Source organism: Ochotona curzoniae, unplaced genomic scaffold (genome assembly GCF_017591425.1).
Source record: "Ochotona curzoniae isolate NIBS_2020 unplaced genomic scaffold, NIBS_Ocur_1.0 scaffold_1852, whole genome shotgun sequence".
NCBI lineage: Eukaryota > Metazoa > Chordata > Mammalia > Lagomorpha > Ochotonidae > Ochotona > Ochotona curzoniae.
In genome coordinates, this window is record NW_024467087.1 from 36888340 (window position 1) to 36906628 (window position 18289).

Sequence of the window (18289 nt, forward strand, 5' to 3'; positions counted from 1 at the left end):
TCCCAACCCTAAGCAGAAGTTCTGTACATACCCACAGTAGGACATTTCTGCTGCTTTCTCTCCCCCAGAATGAAAATGTCACCTGTGTTTCCCAACAGAGCTTGCCAGAAGAAGGCAACAAGAATGGGAGGGTGGTTTAGTGCAGCTGAAGGGATAAGGCGCAGGTCAGGGGTGCCACAGCTGTAGCTCTAGGTGTAGCTGGGAAGATAAAGCGAGGTGAGGCTACAGGTGTGGAGACTGGCAAGCAGTCTGTGAATAAAAGAGCTGAAAATTTTTCTGCAGTTTCTGTCTCTAGTCCTGAATGCCAACCTTTCCTGCTGTATGTGCCAATCTAGCAGACTCAATTTCTCATGATGTGCCAGAGTATCCTCCAGCACTGTAACCCTATGCATGTTGAGTTCCATGTGGACATAACACAAAATGTCGCAGGACATAAACCACACACAGACTCAACTTCATTTGAATATTAAGTTGGGGTACCACCCTACACCCCATAAAGGGGCCTGCTAAACAGAGGGAGCTCTCCCTCGCTCCTCATGGACATGGGATTTTTTTCTCAGACCATTCCCTCTATCTGTCCCTCACATGTTAAGTATCTTTTTTCATCAAATTATCCTCAGTAGGTAATAACGCTGTATAGGATTGAATAACAAAATGGAGTTCAGGGCTAGTACAGTGTCATAGCAAGCTAAGTCACCGCCTGTGGCGCTGGTATCCTATACAGGCACTGATTCAAGCCCCAGCTGCTCTATTCTAATCAACTCCCTGCTTAGGACCTAGGAATGTAGTAGTAGATGATGGCCCAAATGCTTGGAACCCTGCATCCACATGGAAGACTCAGAAGAAGTTTCTGGTTCCTGGTGTTAGATTGGTCCAGCTTTGGGTGTTGTGGCCATTTGGGGAGTGAACCAATGAACTGAAGGTCTCTCTTTCCTTTTCCTTGTGTAACTGCCTTTCCAATAAAGATACATAGATTAAAATAAAACAAAACAAAACGGGGAGTCCATGCTTGACCTCTATCCCAGCTATAACTGATTACATGGTTAGTAATACTAGTTGGGAGGCCCAGTGCAGTGGCTCAATTGACTAATCCTTCCCCTTAAAGTGCCAGGATCACATATGAGCACCAGTTCATGTCCTAGATACTGCATTTCTGATACAGCTCCCTGCTTATGGCCTAGAGATGGCCCAAAGCTTTGGGACCTTGTAACCCCATGGGAGATGCAGAAGAAGCTTGTGGCTTCTGGCTTTGGATTGGCTCTGTTCCAGTCATTACAGCCACTTGGAGAATGAACCAGTGGATGGAAGATCTTTCGGTCTCTCCTGCTCTCTATAGATCTGCCTTTCCAATAAAAACAAATAATAAATCTTAAAAAATAATACTAGTTGGGGGGCCAACAGTATGGCATAGCTAGCAAAGCCACTGCCTATGATGCTGGCATCCGATATGGGTGCTGGTTTATGCCCTGGCTGCTCCAATTCCAATCCAGGTCCCTACTAGTGGCCTGGAAAACCAATGGAAGATGGCCCAGGTACTTGGATTCCTGCATTCATGTGGGAGACCCAAATGAAGCTCTGCTCCTGGCTTTAACCTCTCCCAATTCTGGCCATCTCAGTCATCTGGGGGATTGAATCAGCAAGTGAAACAGCTCTCTTTGATTTTAAAATAAATAAATAAATAAATAAATCTTGGTTGACACCCAGGAATGTATTCATTTCACAAGAAGAGGTACACTTTTATTCCTGAAATTTAGAGTTCTTTTCTCCCTTTTTTTCCTTGGCGGTTGCTCTGCCTAAAACCTCTTCTCTGCTCAGGTTGACGTGGTGCATAACCAATCCATGTGCTCTTCCACGTCTCATGCCCTGGAAACTGAGGAAATTCTCTGTCTCCTGAAAGAGAAACAAGAGTGATACAGTTTTCGTAAGAACCACGGCTTGTTGAAATGTGGCCTTTTGTCTGATAAAACTATTTTTGAGCAAAGAGATTTGCTGTTTCCCCATGTGAGAATGACTATCAACAAAGTTTTCCAGCCATGTTTGCAGGCAAATCAGAGGATAGTAGATGGGTGGAGTATTGTCGGAAGACCTGGGGAGGCTACTCTTATCTTTGGCCAGGATATATTGCTGACTTGGGCACACAAGAGATCTGGATTTTAGGAGCAAATCTGCCAGTTTTGTACTGTAGCATCTTGAACAAGTCGCTTAACTTCTCCTTTTCCTGGGTTCCTTGGAGTTGGGCTAGAACAAGGATGGGAAACCTTTTTTTCTGCTATGGGCCATTTGAATATATGTGACATCATTTGTGGATTGAACCAGTAGATGAAAGATGTCTGTTTCTCTCTTTCTCTTTTTAAACAATTTATTTATTTTTATCTGAGAGACAGCTTTACAGAGATAGAAGAAGGGAGGGAGGGAGAGAGGGGGAAAGAGAGAGAGAGGCAAGGGGGGACGAGATCTTCCATCCACTGGTTTACTCCCCAGATGGCGACAACGGCCAGAACTAGGCTGGTCTGAAGGTGGGAGCCAGGAGCTTTTTCCAGTTCTCCAATGTGAGTACAGGGGCCTGAGGACTTGAGCCAGCCTCCTCTGCTTTCCTAAGCCATAAGCAGGGAACTGGATCAGAAGTGAGCAACTGGCACTTAAACGGAATGCTGATACTGCAGGCGGAGGATTAACCTATTAATCCACCATGCTGCCTGATTTCCCCCTTCCCCCGTCCCCTCCCAGTAGTCTGCCTTTCAAATACATAAAATTAAACTTTAAAAGGAAACACTACTGGTTAAAATGTGCTACATGTCCCACATTGGAGTACCTGGGTTTGATTCCCAACTTCAGCTCCTGACTAGATTCCTGTTAATGAAGGCCCAGGAAAGTAGTGCTAATTGCTCAAGTAATTGGGTTTCTGTTACCCACAAGGGAGACCTGGACTGTGTTCTGGGCTCCCAGCTTCAACTCCGACTGATACAGGCATTGGGGGAGTGACTAATAAGCTGAGCCTGTGGGGATCCTATCAGAGACACATAATGTGCCAGTGGTGGGAGCACTCTCTCGGTTGTGTGAACTTTCTCTGCTTCACTCTCTCCCTCTCCAATAAATAATATTTGCACTTAAGAAATTAAAAAAAAAAACACCACATTTCTGTCACCTCCTAGTGGGTAACCTGTGATGAACTATTTCTCTTACTTAATATGACTTTCTGCCTCTGTAAGGTGGTATACTCGGACCAACTTTATCAATTGGGTGGGGGTGAAAAGCAGTAATATCCACCAAACACTTTGCCCAGCATTCGGCAGGTTATCTGCCACCTCTGTGGTATTGGTGCAACTAGTGATATTGAATTCATTCTCCTCATGTGAACATAAATATGCTTTGGCACTATTTTTCCTGATTGTCTTAGAACTTTGGAGTCAGGAGGCTCAAATAGCGAGTTCTATGCAAATAGCCTATCATAAAACTTTAAAAACCCTCTGGAATATGAAACAATTTTAGTCTCAAACATTTTGGGTTAGAGACACTCAATCCCTGATAAACACCTACTACCACTGCCACTACTACACTTAGGATACAGAAAGAAGGTCAAGTTTGTGTAAGCTGCTGCACTGTTTGCGAATCTCAACCAAGTGTTCCAAGAGGTAGCAGTTGCTGCTCTGAAGGGAACAGCAAAGCAGCTTTTGAGGGGCTTCAGCGACAGTGGCTGGGATTTTACAATGAGTTGATGTCAGAAAAGGATTCAGTGGCATATAATTTTCAGTGAAGTATTTCCATGTGTGTTTTTTTTTTTTTGCCAGCCATTTTATACTCCAGCCATTTTATAATCCAGACTTTAAAAGATGTTACTGTAAAAGTAATCCTGTCGTTCTAAGGGTTCATGTTGGTTGGTCATCCATGGTGGGAGTATTTGGGTATAAAGATGTAAAGTCTCTTGCTCTTCTTTGGCAAGATGATCTTTATTCACAAATGGATGCCACCTAGTATTTCCTGAGTGTCTTGGGGAGTGTAGGATTACTACACTGGCTAGAATATAGAGATTGAGGAATGAGGGTGGATCTCAGGAAGGTGACCTCAGAGTTAATTGAATTAAAAGTATATCAAACAAAAAGGAACAAAAAATTGAGTAGGTCCTGATGATGTTGAAACTTAAATTATTTGCTGAGGAAGGAATATTAGATGTCTTTTTTCATTTCCCTTCATTCTGTAGTAATCTGTCAAAAGTCTAGCAAGAGAAAGAAAATAGCCAGTTACTGCAAGTGAAACAAAGTGCTAGGTTTTTTTGTCCTTCCAGACTATTTCACGGTAGCAGGGTGTTGGTCAGTTTCCAGGAGGTATAGACCGCACCCCACAAGATTCCCACCACATCTCCCACCACCGTTCTCTGCCAACCTCCCACTGCCTCTCACTTGTGCTCTGGCCACTATGCCCTTCATTTAAGGAGTACTAACCGTAGAAATCAAAAGCTCTTCCACTGGGACTTTCCAGGAACCTCTCCCCTATGTTCCAGGTGTTCATTTTCTTCCTTGCCATAGGCTCTGACATGATAGAAATGAAAAGAGATTACTGCAATGTTAAATGAAAATGCAGGGGCACTTGCAGACATCTACGAAAACATTTGCTTTTCTCTTCTACCAGATTCCTATGGAGTTATCCTCAGCTCTTCCTCATCCCCACAGCAGTGCCTGCTTCCTCATTAGTGGCCCTGGCCACATCTAAGACCTTCCATGGAGCTGTAGGCATTAAAGACTCCAGGTCCCTTGTAGCTTAAAAATGCCTTTGCTTGTTGTAATATCTGCTTATCATAAAAAAAGAAAATCCCCAGTAAAATGGAAATTGAAAAGGGAATATATTTTGGTGATATCTCCAAGCATGTGTACATACTGTGATATACACTGTATACAAACTTGCTGTTTTCCCTAATAAATGTGTGAGCCCGTGGAAAACTTCCTACTTCAGTAAACAGGAAGGTACTTTAGAGAGCTCATGGAAAAGTGAATTTAATAAGTTTTCTTGATGCAAAAAAAGTTTTAAAATCCATGCATAGTTTTTCATAATAAGTATTTTCTACACACTTTCTAAAGACATTTGGTAAGTCAACATCAGCCATTGTTATATATGAATAGTGTTCCTTTCGGTGACTGTTCATCATTTATTTAGCCTTATTCCACTGTTGGACTTTAGGATGCTTTGAACTTTAGTTATGGACAATGCTGCGATTGATCTCCTTAAGCATACCTTTCTTTTCTTTTTTAAGATTTATTTAAATTTTATTGGAAAGGCAAGATTTATACAGAGAAGGGAGGAGACAAAGACAAAGATCTTCCATCCACTGGTTCACTCCCCAAGTAGGTACTGATCCAAAGGCCTGTAGCCTCTTATAGGTGTCCCATGCAGGTGCAGGGTCCCAAGGCTTTGGGCTGTCCTCTACTGCTTTCCCAGGCCATAAGCAGGGAGCTGGATGGGGAGTGGAACAGCCAGGACATGAACCCACACTCATACAGAATTCCAGCGTATGCAAGGTGAGGATTTAGCCACTGCGTCTTCATGCCAGGCCCTTAAGCATACCTTTATTTTGGTACATGTTAGAAAAAAAATCTTTGAATACAGCTCAAGGAATTACATTATTGGCTCAAAGGATATCTACATTTAAAAATTTTTTTAAAATATATATGGAGACAGCCAATCTACCCTCCATAAAGGTTGTACCAATTTTTACTTCTGTCATTGACAGTCATGGCTTTTAAGACAACCCTGCATCTTGAGAACGGCCCAAAGCCTTGGGACCTTGCACCTGTGTGGGAGACCCAGAAGAGGCTCTTGGTTCCTGGCTTCAGATCGGCTCAGCTCCGGCTGTTGTAGCCGCTTGGGGAGTGAATCAACGGACATGAGATCTTTCTCTTTGTCTCTCCTCCCCTTTGTGTATCTGGCTTCCCAGTAAGAATAAAATAAATCTTAAACCTGCATCTATCCATAAATCTTGTGTTAGCCAGTGCAAAGGGTTTCATGCTAGGCTGCCAGGATGTAGTCTCCAAGCACTGTCTCTGTATTTCTTCCATTTCTCTTTTCCTAACCACCAACTATAGTGTAAGAAGAGGATCAGAGTCAAAACAGGAATACTATTGTAGAAATTGTGAGTAAAGATCTACACAATTTTCCTCTTTGTTGACTGAACTGGGATTACCATCTAGTAAGTTCTCAGCAATGCTTGGTAGGAAAGTCTTTAAATCATCACTCAGAATAGAATAAAGTTTGGTAGTGATCAAAGCTCCTTTTGTACCAGAGTATTCACCTTCTTTCATGGGTTCATCCAAAGCAAATGTTACTGAGATATTCTTCTTAGATCTTAATCTTAAGCCTTCCTTCTGTAAAGTAAGAAGATAGGGGTTTAAAAAGTCAGTTGGTGCACAGGAGTTTAGAGATTGGTCTTTGGGCATTAATTTGTAAAGAACCATTTACCTGGAGGATCGATTTGAGGGGTCTAGGTTCTTCTGCGTGTTCTAAGGGTGGTTTTTTCTCTTTGGACATACCAGTTCTGGTAGAAAAGCTGGGGAACATGGAAAGGATGAAGCACCAGTAGAGACTAACACATTGCAGTCTTGTTTGTCTGCTGCAGGTACTACCCCCATACCTGCAATTTGCCTTTATGCCATGAAAATGATAGCAGAATACGAGAACATTTAGATCTTTTACTGCTTAAGTCATTGCTCACCTTCTGTTTTCTTTCTTTTAACTTTTTTCTGTTTTTTTTTTTTTTAAACACAGAAAACACAGAGACAGAGAAAGAGAGAGATCTATTATTCGCTTGGTTAGTCTTCAGATGCCCACCATAGGAGCAAAGCCAGGAGCCTAGTAATCTCTCTGAGTTTCTTATAAGGGTGACACGGACTCAAGTACTGGAGCTCTCACTATGACCTCCCAGGATATTTGTGAACAAGAAGCTGGAATCAGAAACAGAGCAAGGGCTTGGACCCAGACACTTGGTTATGAGATGCAGACATTCCAAGGAGCATCTTAACAAACACTGAACCAGATGTCAGCCTTCTCCTTGTCCTTCTTGTTCCTCTTTTCAACATGTCTCTCCTCTCCTATTCCTCATTATGGGGAGGATCAGAGAACTGGAGGTTGAGAGTCTGGAGCAGCTCCATGAAAGCCATCAAATGGACTCTTTAAGGGAGGGATCCTGTTGCTTTTCTCTTCCATGTGGAGAATCAGAGAATAGAGATCCTGCTTTGAAAACACTCTAATACTAATAGTTTGGCTTTACCTATATATTGCATATATATGCAACCCTAACCCTAACCCTCACCCTATATTGCATATATATTGCCATGGCCACTGAAGGTATGCAGGGATGGGAGTGCACCTAACACTCCTGCAATGTCAGTGGACACGGCCCTGACTCAGTGGGGCTGGCTGATTTTGAGTGCCTTGACCAGCATGGCTGAAAATCTAAATACTCATGTCTAAGATTGAGTCCTGCTTGTATTATCAGTAAAGCTATTAGAGACAGGGGCCCGGTGGCGTGGCCTAGCAGCTGAAGTCCTGGTCTTGAATGTGCCAGGATTCCATATGGGCGCCGGTTCTAATCCTGGCAGCTCCACTTCCCATGCAGTTCCCTGCCTGTGGCCTGGGAAAGCAGTCGAGGATGGCACAAAGCTTTGGGACCCTGTACTCATGTGGGAGACCTGGAAGAGGTTCCTGGTTCCCGGCTTCGGATCGGCATAGCATCGGCCATTGTGCTCACTTGGGGAGTGAATCATTGGACAGAAGATCTTCCTCTCTGTCTCTCCTCCTCTCTGTATATCTGACTTTTCAATAAATAATAAATAAATCTTAAAAAAAAAGCTATTAGAGACAACTCAATACCTTTCTGATGAGCATATTTCCCTAGGACATCTGGTTCTTTTGGGGACTGTGGCACTTGAGGTAGGTAGCTGCTGGGAAATACAAATTTCTTCATCTTTATCTGCTGTGGCATCTAGCAGCCAGCGCAGCCCTTCAATTATGTGCTGATGGTTCTTCTTTTGGAAAGTTTTGGTGACTGAACATGGTTCCTGTGGCAGAGAGGGGTTGGGGAGCAAATTTGAAATTTGAGACCAGAGATCCTCAGCATTCACATCTGAGAAGGTAAATGAAAGACACAAAAGCTGCCGTCTTCACGTGAAGTGTTTTTTGTCTTAGATGTGTTAACCTTGAACAAGTCACTTAGGAGTCTGCAGGCCTCAGCTTTCTTAATCATCAGATAAGGATATTAGCATTTCTGACTTTAGAAAACTAGTTTGAGGGCAGAAAGTAATATTGATTACTGCCAGCAATTTAGAATGGGCTATTTTGCCCTAAACCCCATATGAGACTGATCGTGGACTGGATCAAGGACATTCTCAGCTGGGTTTTACAGGAAGAGGAAAGATGGAAGGAGTGGGGGTGGACACTTACCACTCGGCACAGGGACTTGGTCTCTTTCATTAGCCTTTCCAGAAGGAGATTTTTGATGATAACGCATGGTGAAAGGGCATCCTTCTTGTCTTGTTTGTTTGCCAGGCTAGAACAGGGTACAAAAAAGAAGAAGGAAGAGTGAAATTGAATAGAGGAAAAAGATAGGAAAGGAAGGGAGAGAACTAATTCTGGTACAACTGCATCGTATTTGGGTATTGGATTTAAAGATTGTTCTTCTCCATTCTCAGAGAAGGAGAGAATGGCACAAATAATTTGAATCCAAGATAATTCCCAGGATTCATTTCTCATTTCCCCTACTTAATGGCATCAAAGTTGAATTGGAATTATTAACGGGATGTGAACAAGTTTGGAGTTTTGAAAATCCTCTCCCAACTTTGGTCATGCTCTAATTGGGGTTACTAATAAGGATTGAAAGCTGCAGAAAGGAAGTCATTGTATGTGTGAGAGGGGAAAGGATTGCCTCCCTCCCCCCCACCTTCGAGTTATTCCCTGCAATAAACACTGGTTATATGTCTCAGGGGCAATCTGCAAAGGGAGCAGACATTAGGATCTAGCATACAAAACAGGGGCTGTTGTCTGCCACCGTGTGATGCTAAGATTGGAGACTGCAACCAGAAAGGATGTGAAGCAAATTCAGGGAGGCTAATCTAGCTGCAGGATGGCAGTGGTAGATTCAAATATCACCTCTGAGTTTCCTTTGGTGCTTCCTGTTTCTTGGGGTAGTGTGTGTCATAGAGTGGCTCCTGCAAACACCCCCCCCCCCCCCCCCGCCAGTGGACTGGGCCATTCTACCCCACTGAGCTGACAGAAATGGAAACTCTTGCTAAGTGTGACAAAAGGACCACCCAGTACTTTAGCCCTACTTTCAGTACCAATTAGGAAGGGAAAAGTAGAACACAAAAGCATAGTCTTACAGTAAGATGGGTTTCCCTGCTACTCTTTTATCAGTCAGTAGGCGTCTCAAGATGATCTTCACTTCCTGCATGCGTGCTAAATCACTGGAATCCAGGACGAAAACCAGCCCCTGTGCACGTGTATAGTAGTTTGGCCATGTTTCTCGGCCCTTCATGTCTCCATTTAGGTCATAGATAGAAACTTCGTATTCATCTAATATAAGTGTGGTCAATTCGGACTTCATGCTGCTGCTAATTCTGCTTGGAAGTACTGTACATAGGCCGAGAGAGGAGAAGCAACCACAAAGCAGAGACATAGAGTTAAATCAATGCAATGAATATTAGTCATCAAAAAGAATTACATCTTGATATTTGCAACAAAAGGCATGATTTAGAGATCATTATGCTGAACGAAAAAGCCAGCCATAAAAACACAAATGCCACCTGCTTTTTCTCACGTGTGAAAGTTAATATAGGCATAGTCAAAACAATGATTGGATGTCATATTACAAGATATGTATATGTTTATAAGTGTCTTCATTGGATTCTATCCCTTAAGTAATGATGTCCTCATTTTATGATCTTTGTTATGAATCCTGTACATGAGATCTCTGTACTCACCACTACTTAAAACAATAAAAGCAAAAACAGAATGCATGCATTACAATATACTGTTTACATACGAAGGAAAACCTGTTTGGCCTAGGCATGCTACCCTCTTTTGGCTCATTCATCTTCAGTGAGTGATTTGTCTCCCAGGAGAGACAAATCCAGACCCCTCCTCTTCCAAGGTGGCAGACCTATCTCTCAGCACTCTAACCTGAGTCTCTGTCTCTCCTAGTGCCCCTCTTTTCCCCCCAATTCCTCCTTCTCCCTCTCCATTTCCCTTATTCTTCTTTTTCTCCTGCACCCAATCTTCCTCTTCCTGTTTCCCTCCCCCTTCTCTCTTCTTCCCTCCCTTCCTCTTCCCTAGACTCCTCCCCCAACCCCTCACTACCTCTCATCTACACTTCTCCCCCTTCCAATCCGCTCTCACTTTCTTTGACCTGCACCTTCTCCCCTTCCCTTCCTCTCCCTCTCTCAACCCATCTTTCTGCCTTCCCCCTTCTCTCCTTCGTTCTCTCTCCCTCTTGCTCCCTCCTCTCCCCCTCTGTTCTCCCTTTCCCATCATTTCCCCTTTTCCCTTTCACCCTTTCCCCCTCCCCTTCCCTTCTCCCACTCCTTCCCTCTATCTTGCACTCCCCTCTCCCTCCTGCCATCATTCTCCTTTCCTCTCTTCCTCTTTGTTTTCCCTCCCTTGCTCCCCTCAGTTTTCCCCTCCACTCTTCTCTCTTTCTTTTTCCCATTCCTCCATCTTTCCCTCTTCACTACTGCCCTCCCCAGTCTTGTTCCCTTCCTTCTTCACTCCCTTTTCCATCTTCCTTCACTTTTTCTTCTTCTTCTCCTAGTTCCTGCATCTCCCTCTTCCCACTTCTCTCCTTCTCCCTGACTCTGTCTTTTCATTCCTCCTAAACACTAACACACCATGCCACAATGCTATGTTTAACTGGTGCTTCACCTCTTTTCTGACCTGTCTCAAGTAAATAGAAGCTCTATTAGGGAAGGAGGTGGCCTGTATTCAGTGAATGCTTCTGGGGTGGTTACTGTGAATGAGAATATGAAGTCTTCTGTATATCTCTTGCAAAAATGGTGCCCACTGCAGACACATTTTTCCTTTCAAGGCTAAGGCATAAAACCCTCAAGGTAATTCCACACCTCAATCCACAGTGACTGTGTATATGCATTGCAGTCTATGTAACTGGCTATCTGGCTTAGGTCTCTGCATGTTAGCAGCAAAATGATTGTGTGGATTCTTTATACCTAGCTGTGCTAAGACCAGAATCAGTAACTTATTTGTATTCTCAGTTCTACCTATGATATTTGCCATAGGATTGTCAGAATGAGAGTCATCACCTTCGAGAAGGTAGTAATATGCCTTCAGCTTGCTGGAAATTAATGATAACATACTCATTTATGAGCATATGTGTGTGTCTATAGATATGTGTGTATGTATACATTATCATGTTTTAATGAGCCTTCATGCTACTCAGAGATCTTTCTAATTATAGTTCTCAGATAACATATAATCATCTATCATAACTTTGATGTGATATTCACTATGTCTATATTCAACCACTTAAAAAGTAAATGAACAGGTTATAATTGGAAAAGTAGCTTTAAAATACTGTTCCCTGCATTGAGACAAGTTTCATATTATTTCTCCCTGTCAATGCAAAGTAATATTTTCCCTAGTTTTTAAAATTTTTACTTGAAGCCTTAACAATTCCTTCAATAATGCAGTCTATTGTTGGAGAAACCTGGATGCCACAAGTGGTTTTTCCAAATGAGTCACATTTCTCTTCTTTGTTCCATTAACTTATAAATTCCCTCCAAGAACAGGTTCCGAGTCTCATTCTTCTCTATATCCCTAGTGGAGTGTTGCACAACATGCAGCCTGGGCAATGCTGTCTATTCTCACTACTCTTACTTCATTTGGTATTGGAAGTTTTAGCCAGAGCAATTATGCAAGAGGAAAAAAGAAAAGGCATAGAGATAGGAAGGAGAGAAAGATGTTAAATTATCTCTGTTTTGTGGATGGCAGGATTCTATATAGAGAGAAACTGAAAGATTCCAAGAAGGTATTAGAACTGCTAAATTCAGTAAAGCTGCAATATACAAAATCAACACACAAAAATCAGTAGCATTTTTTTATACTAATGAACTTGCTGAAAAAGAAATTATAGGAATGATTCTATTTGTGATAGCTACCAAAAATACCTTTAAATAAATTTAATTATGACTCTACAGTATAATTTACAAAACACTTGTTAAAGAAATTGAACAAGACATGCACACACAAAATGAAAACATTTGCTAGGTTCACAGATTGGAAAACATTTTATTAAAGTGCCCATGCTACCAAAAGCAAGCAAGAAGCTCACTTGTGTCCTCATCAAAATACCAATGACATTTTTCACAGGAGAAAGAATCCTAAAATTCATATGAAAACACAAGAGAGCCCGAATAGCCATAACAGACCTGAAAATAAGAAGAAAGCTGAAAGCATCACCCTACCAGTGTTCAAGACACACAATACAGCTGTTGTAACTAGAATGGCATGACACTCACAGGAAAAGTGGACACAGAGTCCAATAGAGCAGGACCAGAACCCCAGTTGGACAGGAGCAGAACCCCAGAAATGAATCCACATAGCCACGGTCAACTGATCTTTAACAAAGGATCTAAAAAGATACCCTGGAGAAGAGATGGTCTCTTCAATAAGTAATCCTGGAGAAATTATATAGGCATGTGCACAGGATTAAACCAAGACCCCCAAAGTTAACCACCCTATTTAAAAAAATCCACTAAAAACAGACCAAAGATGTAAATGTGAGGCCTAAAAGTGTTAGAAGAAACCATGAGAAATATTTCATCAGTGTGACCGATAACTTTTTTTAAAAAGCCCCCAATCACAGATAACAAAAACAAAAATAGACAAATGAGGTTGTATAAAACTAAGAAGCTTCTAAACAGGAAAGAAAACAATTAACAGAATGAACAGACAACTTAAAGACCCGAAGAATGTATTTGCAAACTATTCATCCGACATAGGATTGATAGCTAGAGTATTTCAAGACTTTTAAAAAAACTAAAAAATAAAATAGCAGACACTCCAATTAAGAGATGGACAAGGTATTCTCCAAAGAGGAATATAAGTGGCCAACTAATATATGAAAAAATGCTCAGAATCACTGGATATCAATGAAGTGCAAAACAAAACCATAATGAAGTTATCATTTTATTCCAGTTAGAATGATTACAAAAAAAAAAAAAGTCTGGTAATGATGTTGAGAAAAGGGAACTCGTATATACTGTTTGTTGGGGGAGGGATGCTTAATTACTATAACCATGATAGAGGTTCCTTAAAAAATTAAAAACAAATCTATCATATAATACAGCTATCCCTCATCTGGGGCTTTTTCTAAAGGAAACAAAGTCAATAGAGGAAGGAGATGCCTGCACTTCCAGATTTATTGCAACACTATTCACAATAGCAAAGAAAAGGCATCAACCTATATATGTCCATCAGCTGATGACTAGGTAAATAAAATATAGGTTATATACATCCCGGGATAGTATTCAGCTATAAATAATGAAATCCTGCCATTTGCAACAAAATAGATGTAACTAGAGAACATTATGCTAAGTGAAATAAACCAGACCCAGAAAAGCAAATATTACATTTTGTCTCATATGTAAGATTTAAAAGTTTAAAAAAATTATCTTAAAATATTGTTAGAAAGTTAAAAGAATCAGTGAATAGTTGAGGGTACAAGGTGCCAATGGGCATGCATAATGGGTACCAAAACATGAAAGGTGGATGTAATGGGTTCTGGTCCTTTGTAGCACAGTGGAACGACTAAGACTGAATGCGATGTATCATGTAATACTAGGAACTGGAAAAGAGCAGGTGGGCTCTAAGACAAGGATAAACAATGGAAAAATCAGTTTTTTGGTATGATTTATGTTGAAGAGAATGGGAAGCATTGAACAGTTCTAATCATGGAATTGACATGATCACATTGTTGTGTTAAGTCTTGGTAAATGTGTGGATCAATCACTGGATAAATAACTAGAGATGGAAAGGTCAGCCAGAAGGCTGTTGCTATAGCCTAAGTACTTTACTGTGGGCTGCCAGGTTATATAAAACTCAATCATCATACCTATTCATGCATGCATGTTTTTATTCATTCAATGAGTACTGATGGAGGACAGTCTATGCCAGACATGGTGTTGACCTCTTCAGTTACCTAACAGTGAGCTGGGTCTTCACAAGTGCTATGATAGCTCCCTGAAACTGTGTGTGATCACTTCTTGAAATGTCATCATATTAAACTGAAGGTCTAATATTATGCATGCACATCTTTAAATGGGCAACATTCTTCAAGCCCCAGCTCCCTATATATTCATTGTCACATAGAATGTCATGTTGTTAAACTTCTTTTTCTTACATTTGTGTCTCTTATCTAGACAGAAGTCCACTTTTAATTGAAACTTGACACCATTTCAAACATTACGGCCTTCTTAATCGGCTGCCATTCTTTACATAGTTTGAGCTCATTCATATTGACGCTAGGAGAGGACATGCCATTAGGATAGCTTGGAAAGGGAGAAGGAAACATAAATACCTGAGGAGTAGGAAGAGGGTGAGAGAATGTGTGTGTGTGTGTGTGTGTGTGTGTGTGTGTGTGTGTACTGAGAGATGTTTATCCTCAAAAAGAGGGCAACTGAGTGCCGTGAAGCAAAGCTAGGAAAGATGATCGTTTCTTCATAGGAGACCTATATAACTGTCTAATACTCTTAGTTCCTTACATCGTTGGAAGGCTTGCATAAGGACAGTCTTGCCTGAGTTGTCCAGGCCGACGATAATAACAGTCACATTCCTGGAAATGGAAAGAAAAGTTAGCCAGTCTTAAAAAGGTAGTTTTTAGTAAATACAAGAATTCAGATCTTCCTTAGTATTTGGAATTCTGCCTGCAGTAGTTTGACTGCTAAGGTGGTAGAGCGTAGTATGAGAACCTCTCCTAAAGACCTTGAAGGGCACTTTCCAAATTCACTTACTGTGTGCAGTCACCCAGCTTCCTTTACTCTGGAGAGGTTTTCAAGAAGTTCATGGAAAATTGCATATCATTAAAAAACAATGCATGAATTCAGAAAATTTTGTGCCAAAATATACTTACCTTTAAATTCCATCTTTCCACAAAAATCTTAAAAACATACTTGTATGTGTAATGCTTTGTCCCTTGCGGGACTGTGGGCAGACAATTGGGAGGAAATGGTGGAATCAATTTAAATAAATGATTGTAATATTACCTTCGTGTTGCTCCAGTTTCCTTTAGCCATGCCCAGCAGGAGGTCAATAGGCGGAACATAATTCAGCCTGATTCTTAAAGATTCAAAGAACAAAAATAAAGAAGAAATCAGTCCCATTATTAACACTGAAAGTTAAATCAACTTATGATTACATAGGTGCCGACTGAACAGGAAGTATAGAACTGTTAGATTCTGTCTATCCAACCTTGTCTATAAATGTCACAGAAAGAGGGACAGATTTCCTCAAGTCTAGTGACAAATTTTGGAAGTGATGCTGTAAGTCAAAAGGAAAATTTAGGCAGGTAGTTCGCAGTCCATCTGTGCTATAGCAAGTATCAGTACTTCATTCCTTTTTATGGTTGAATAATATTCCATTGAATAGATATACCACATTTCATTCATTCATTCATTCATTCATTCATCATTTCCCATTTCATCAGTTGGTTCTTATGAATAAAGCTGTTTTAACATCTATACACATGTGTGTGTAGATCTCTGGGTGACCCCATGTTTTCAGTTCTTTTGGATATATCACCCAGGAGTATAGTCACTGGGTCATGATGAATCTGTGTTTAGCCTTTTGAGGAAGTGCTAGACAGTTTTACAAACCCAGGACAAGATTCTACATTGCTGCCAGCAATGTTAAAGGGTTATTCTTGCTCATGTCCTCTCATGTTGTTGCCACCTTTTTGTTTACAGCTGTCTTGGCTGGTATCAGGAGGTGTCTCATTGTGATTTTATTTACATCACACTAATGACTCATGCTGTAATCCAGAGTTGAAGGCAGCCCTGGTTGGGTTAGCAAAGTACTTGAGCGTCTGCATGGGCTTTACTTAGCTAACTGATCAATTCAGTTTATGTGGTTGCTTATTAATGGGTAACTTAGCAGGATTCTACAGTTTCCCCCAAACAGTGGGCGAATCTACTAAATAGAGATTCATATTTCATAGCATTTCTCACAGCACAGCTTACTCCCTAAGAGACCACTTGGCTTCCATAAGGACTCCTGTATAATGATACTGGCTTAAGTCAGAGTAAAAGGGGAACTTTATAAATGACCTGTTGTAAAAACCAGCCCAATTCCAGCTTTGCCCATGAAGCTGATAAGACCCGATGCAACTGGGTTCCACAGTAGCCATTTCCCATGAGATGAAACCAGGAACAGCTTCAGTCTATTTCTTGATCATTGGCAGAGCTTCCTACCTTAAACTCAGGCTCTCTGAACTTCCCAAGGTTACCAAAAAGAACCAAATATATACCACATAAGCTCTCTCTCTTAAAAGATTTATTTATTTTTATTGGAAAGTCAGATTTACAGAGAGAAGGAAAGGAAGATCTGTCTTATGGTTCACTCCCCAAGTGGCTGCAATGGCTGGAGCTGAGCTGATCTTAAGGCAATAGCCAGGAGCTTCTTCTGAGTCTCCCACATGGGTACAGGGTTCCAAGGCCATGGGCAATTCTCCACTTCTTTCCCAGGCCACAAACAGGGAGCTGGATAGGAAGTGAAGCAGCCAGAAAACGAACTGGCACCCATATGGGATCCCACTATATGCAAGGTAAGGATTAGCCACTAGGCTTTCATACCGGGCCCCCACACAAGCTCTTTGTTTAGGAGAAAGGGTAGGTAGAATGACCAATTGGGAAAATGATTGAATTAAGGGTCACTAAGTCCCTTAACCTCTTTTTGAGCCTCATCTCCTAAACGTAAGAGTGATCATCGCCACTTCGTCTGAGTACAATAAACATTAAATGAGTTTATATTTAGAGTATTGAAATGAGCACTGATATGCAGTAAGGTCCATATAAATATGTATAAAATAATAAAAATTACAAACTAATGTTCATTTGAATAATCAGAAAAAGTAATCAGTAAATTCCACAAGCCCTATCTGATTTCTCATGCCTGTCCTGAAGTGAAATCACCTCCGTTTAAACCTACCACAGTCACACTGCTTACTTGGAAAATGAATGAGATAAATTTTGCTTACCTTGAGATAATGATGTATATAACAAGAAGTTTGTTCTTTCTGTATTAAAGACATAAGATGTATAGACAAATGAGGTACATTAGCCTTTCTGGCTTCGGTGCCAGATGAACACAGCTCAGTGGCCACTTATAAAGGGAATAGCAGTGTTGTAATAATGGACATCACAATACTGACATACCTATAGCAACCTGTGCTTGGCTCAAAGCAGCCAGACTCACATCTCCTTACCTTGTGTGATTATGGCTTATTATTAAGTGAATTGTATATCATTATAATTTTTACTTAATTAAAAATATTTATGTAGAATTTACTCTATACCAGTGCTCATATAACTAACACATACACACATATTCTTTTATTTAATTCTTATTATATATTATATATAGCGAATTTAATCCTTATTATGAAAAATTAGTGATCATTACTATTTTTTAAAAAGATTTATTTATTTTTATGGGAAAGAGAGATTTTCAGAGAGAAGGAGAGACAGAACGATCTTCCACCTGCTGGTTCACTCCCCAAATGACCCCAACATACTGAGCTAAGCTGATCTCAAGCCAGTAGCCAGGAGTTTCTTCCAGGTCTCCCGTGTGGGTACAAGGGCCCAAGAACTTGGGTCATTCTCTGCTGTTTTCCCAGGTCATTAGCGGAGAGTTGAATCAAGTGAGGCAGCTGGGACAGAAATTAGTGCCCAAGTGGAAGATTAGACTGTTGAGACACTGTGCTGGACCATTTAAAATCACTTATTCGAGAGACAGGGAGACAGAGATCTCATCTGCTGGTTTACTCCCTAAGTGCCTGCAACAGTGGGGCCCTGCCAAAGCCAGGAATCAGGAACTCCCTCTGGGTCTTCCACATGCATTATGGGGTCCAACTACTTGAGCCATCTGCTACTGCTTTCCTAGGTGCGTTAGCAGGGAGCTGGGTTAGAAATGGAAAAGCCAAGGATTCAAACCAGTGTTGAGACATGGACCATTGACATTCCAAACAGCAATTTAAGCATTGTGCCAAATTCATGCCTCCATTTGATATTTTGATGCATGTCTA

At 41.1% G+C, this 18289-nt stretch overlaps 1 protein-coding gene across 1 annotated transcript; it reads right to left on the reverse strand.

The window, feature by feature from the left end:
- Positions 1-1709: 1709 nt before the first annotated feature.
- On the reverse strand, positions 1710-17345 carry ARL13A (ADP ribosylation factor like GTPase 13A). The gene is made up of 10 exons (XM_040999966.1): positions 17243-17345; positions 15255-15327; positions 14754-14824; positions 9363-9612; positions 8428-8533; positions 7858-8045; positions 6448-6535; positions 6281-6353; positions 4440-4526; positions 1710-1890 (listed from the first exon to the last, which is right to left on the reverse strand). Exons 2-10 carry the CDS (start codon positions 15311-15313, stop codon positions 1751-1753), a joined length of 1062 nt encoding a protein of 353 aa, XP_040855900.1. The 5' UTR covers positions 15314-15327; positions 17243-17345; the 3' UTR covers positions 1710-1750.
- Between the last annotated feature and the right edge of the window lie 944 nt (positions 17346-18289).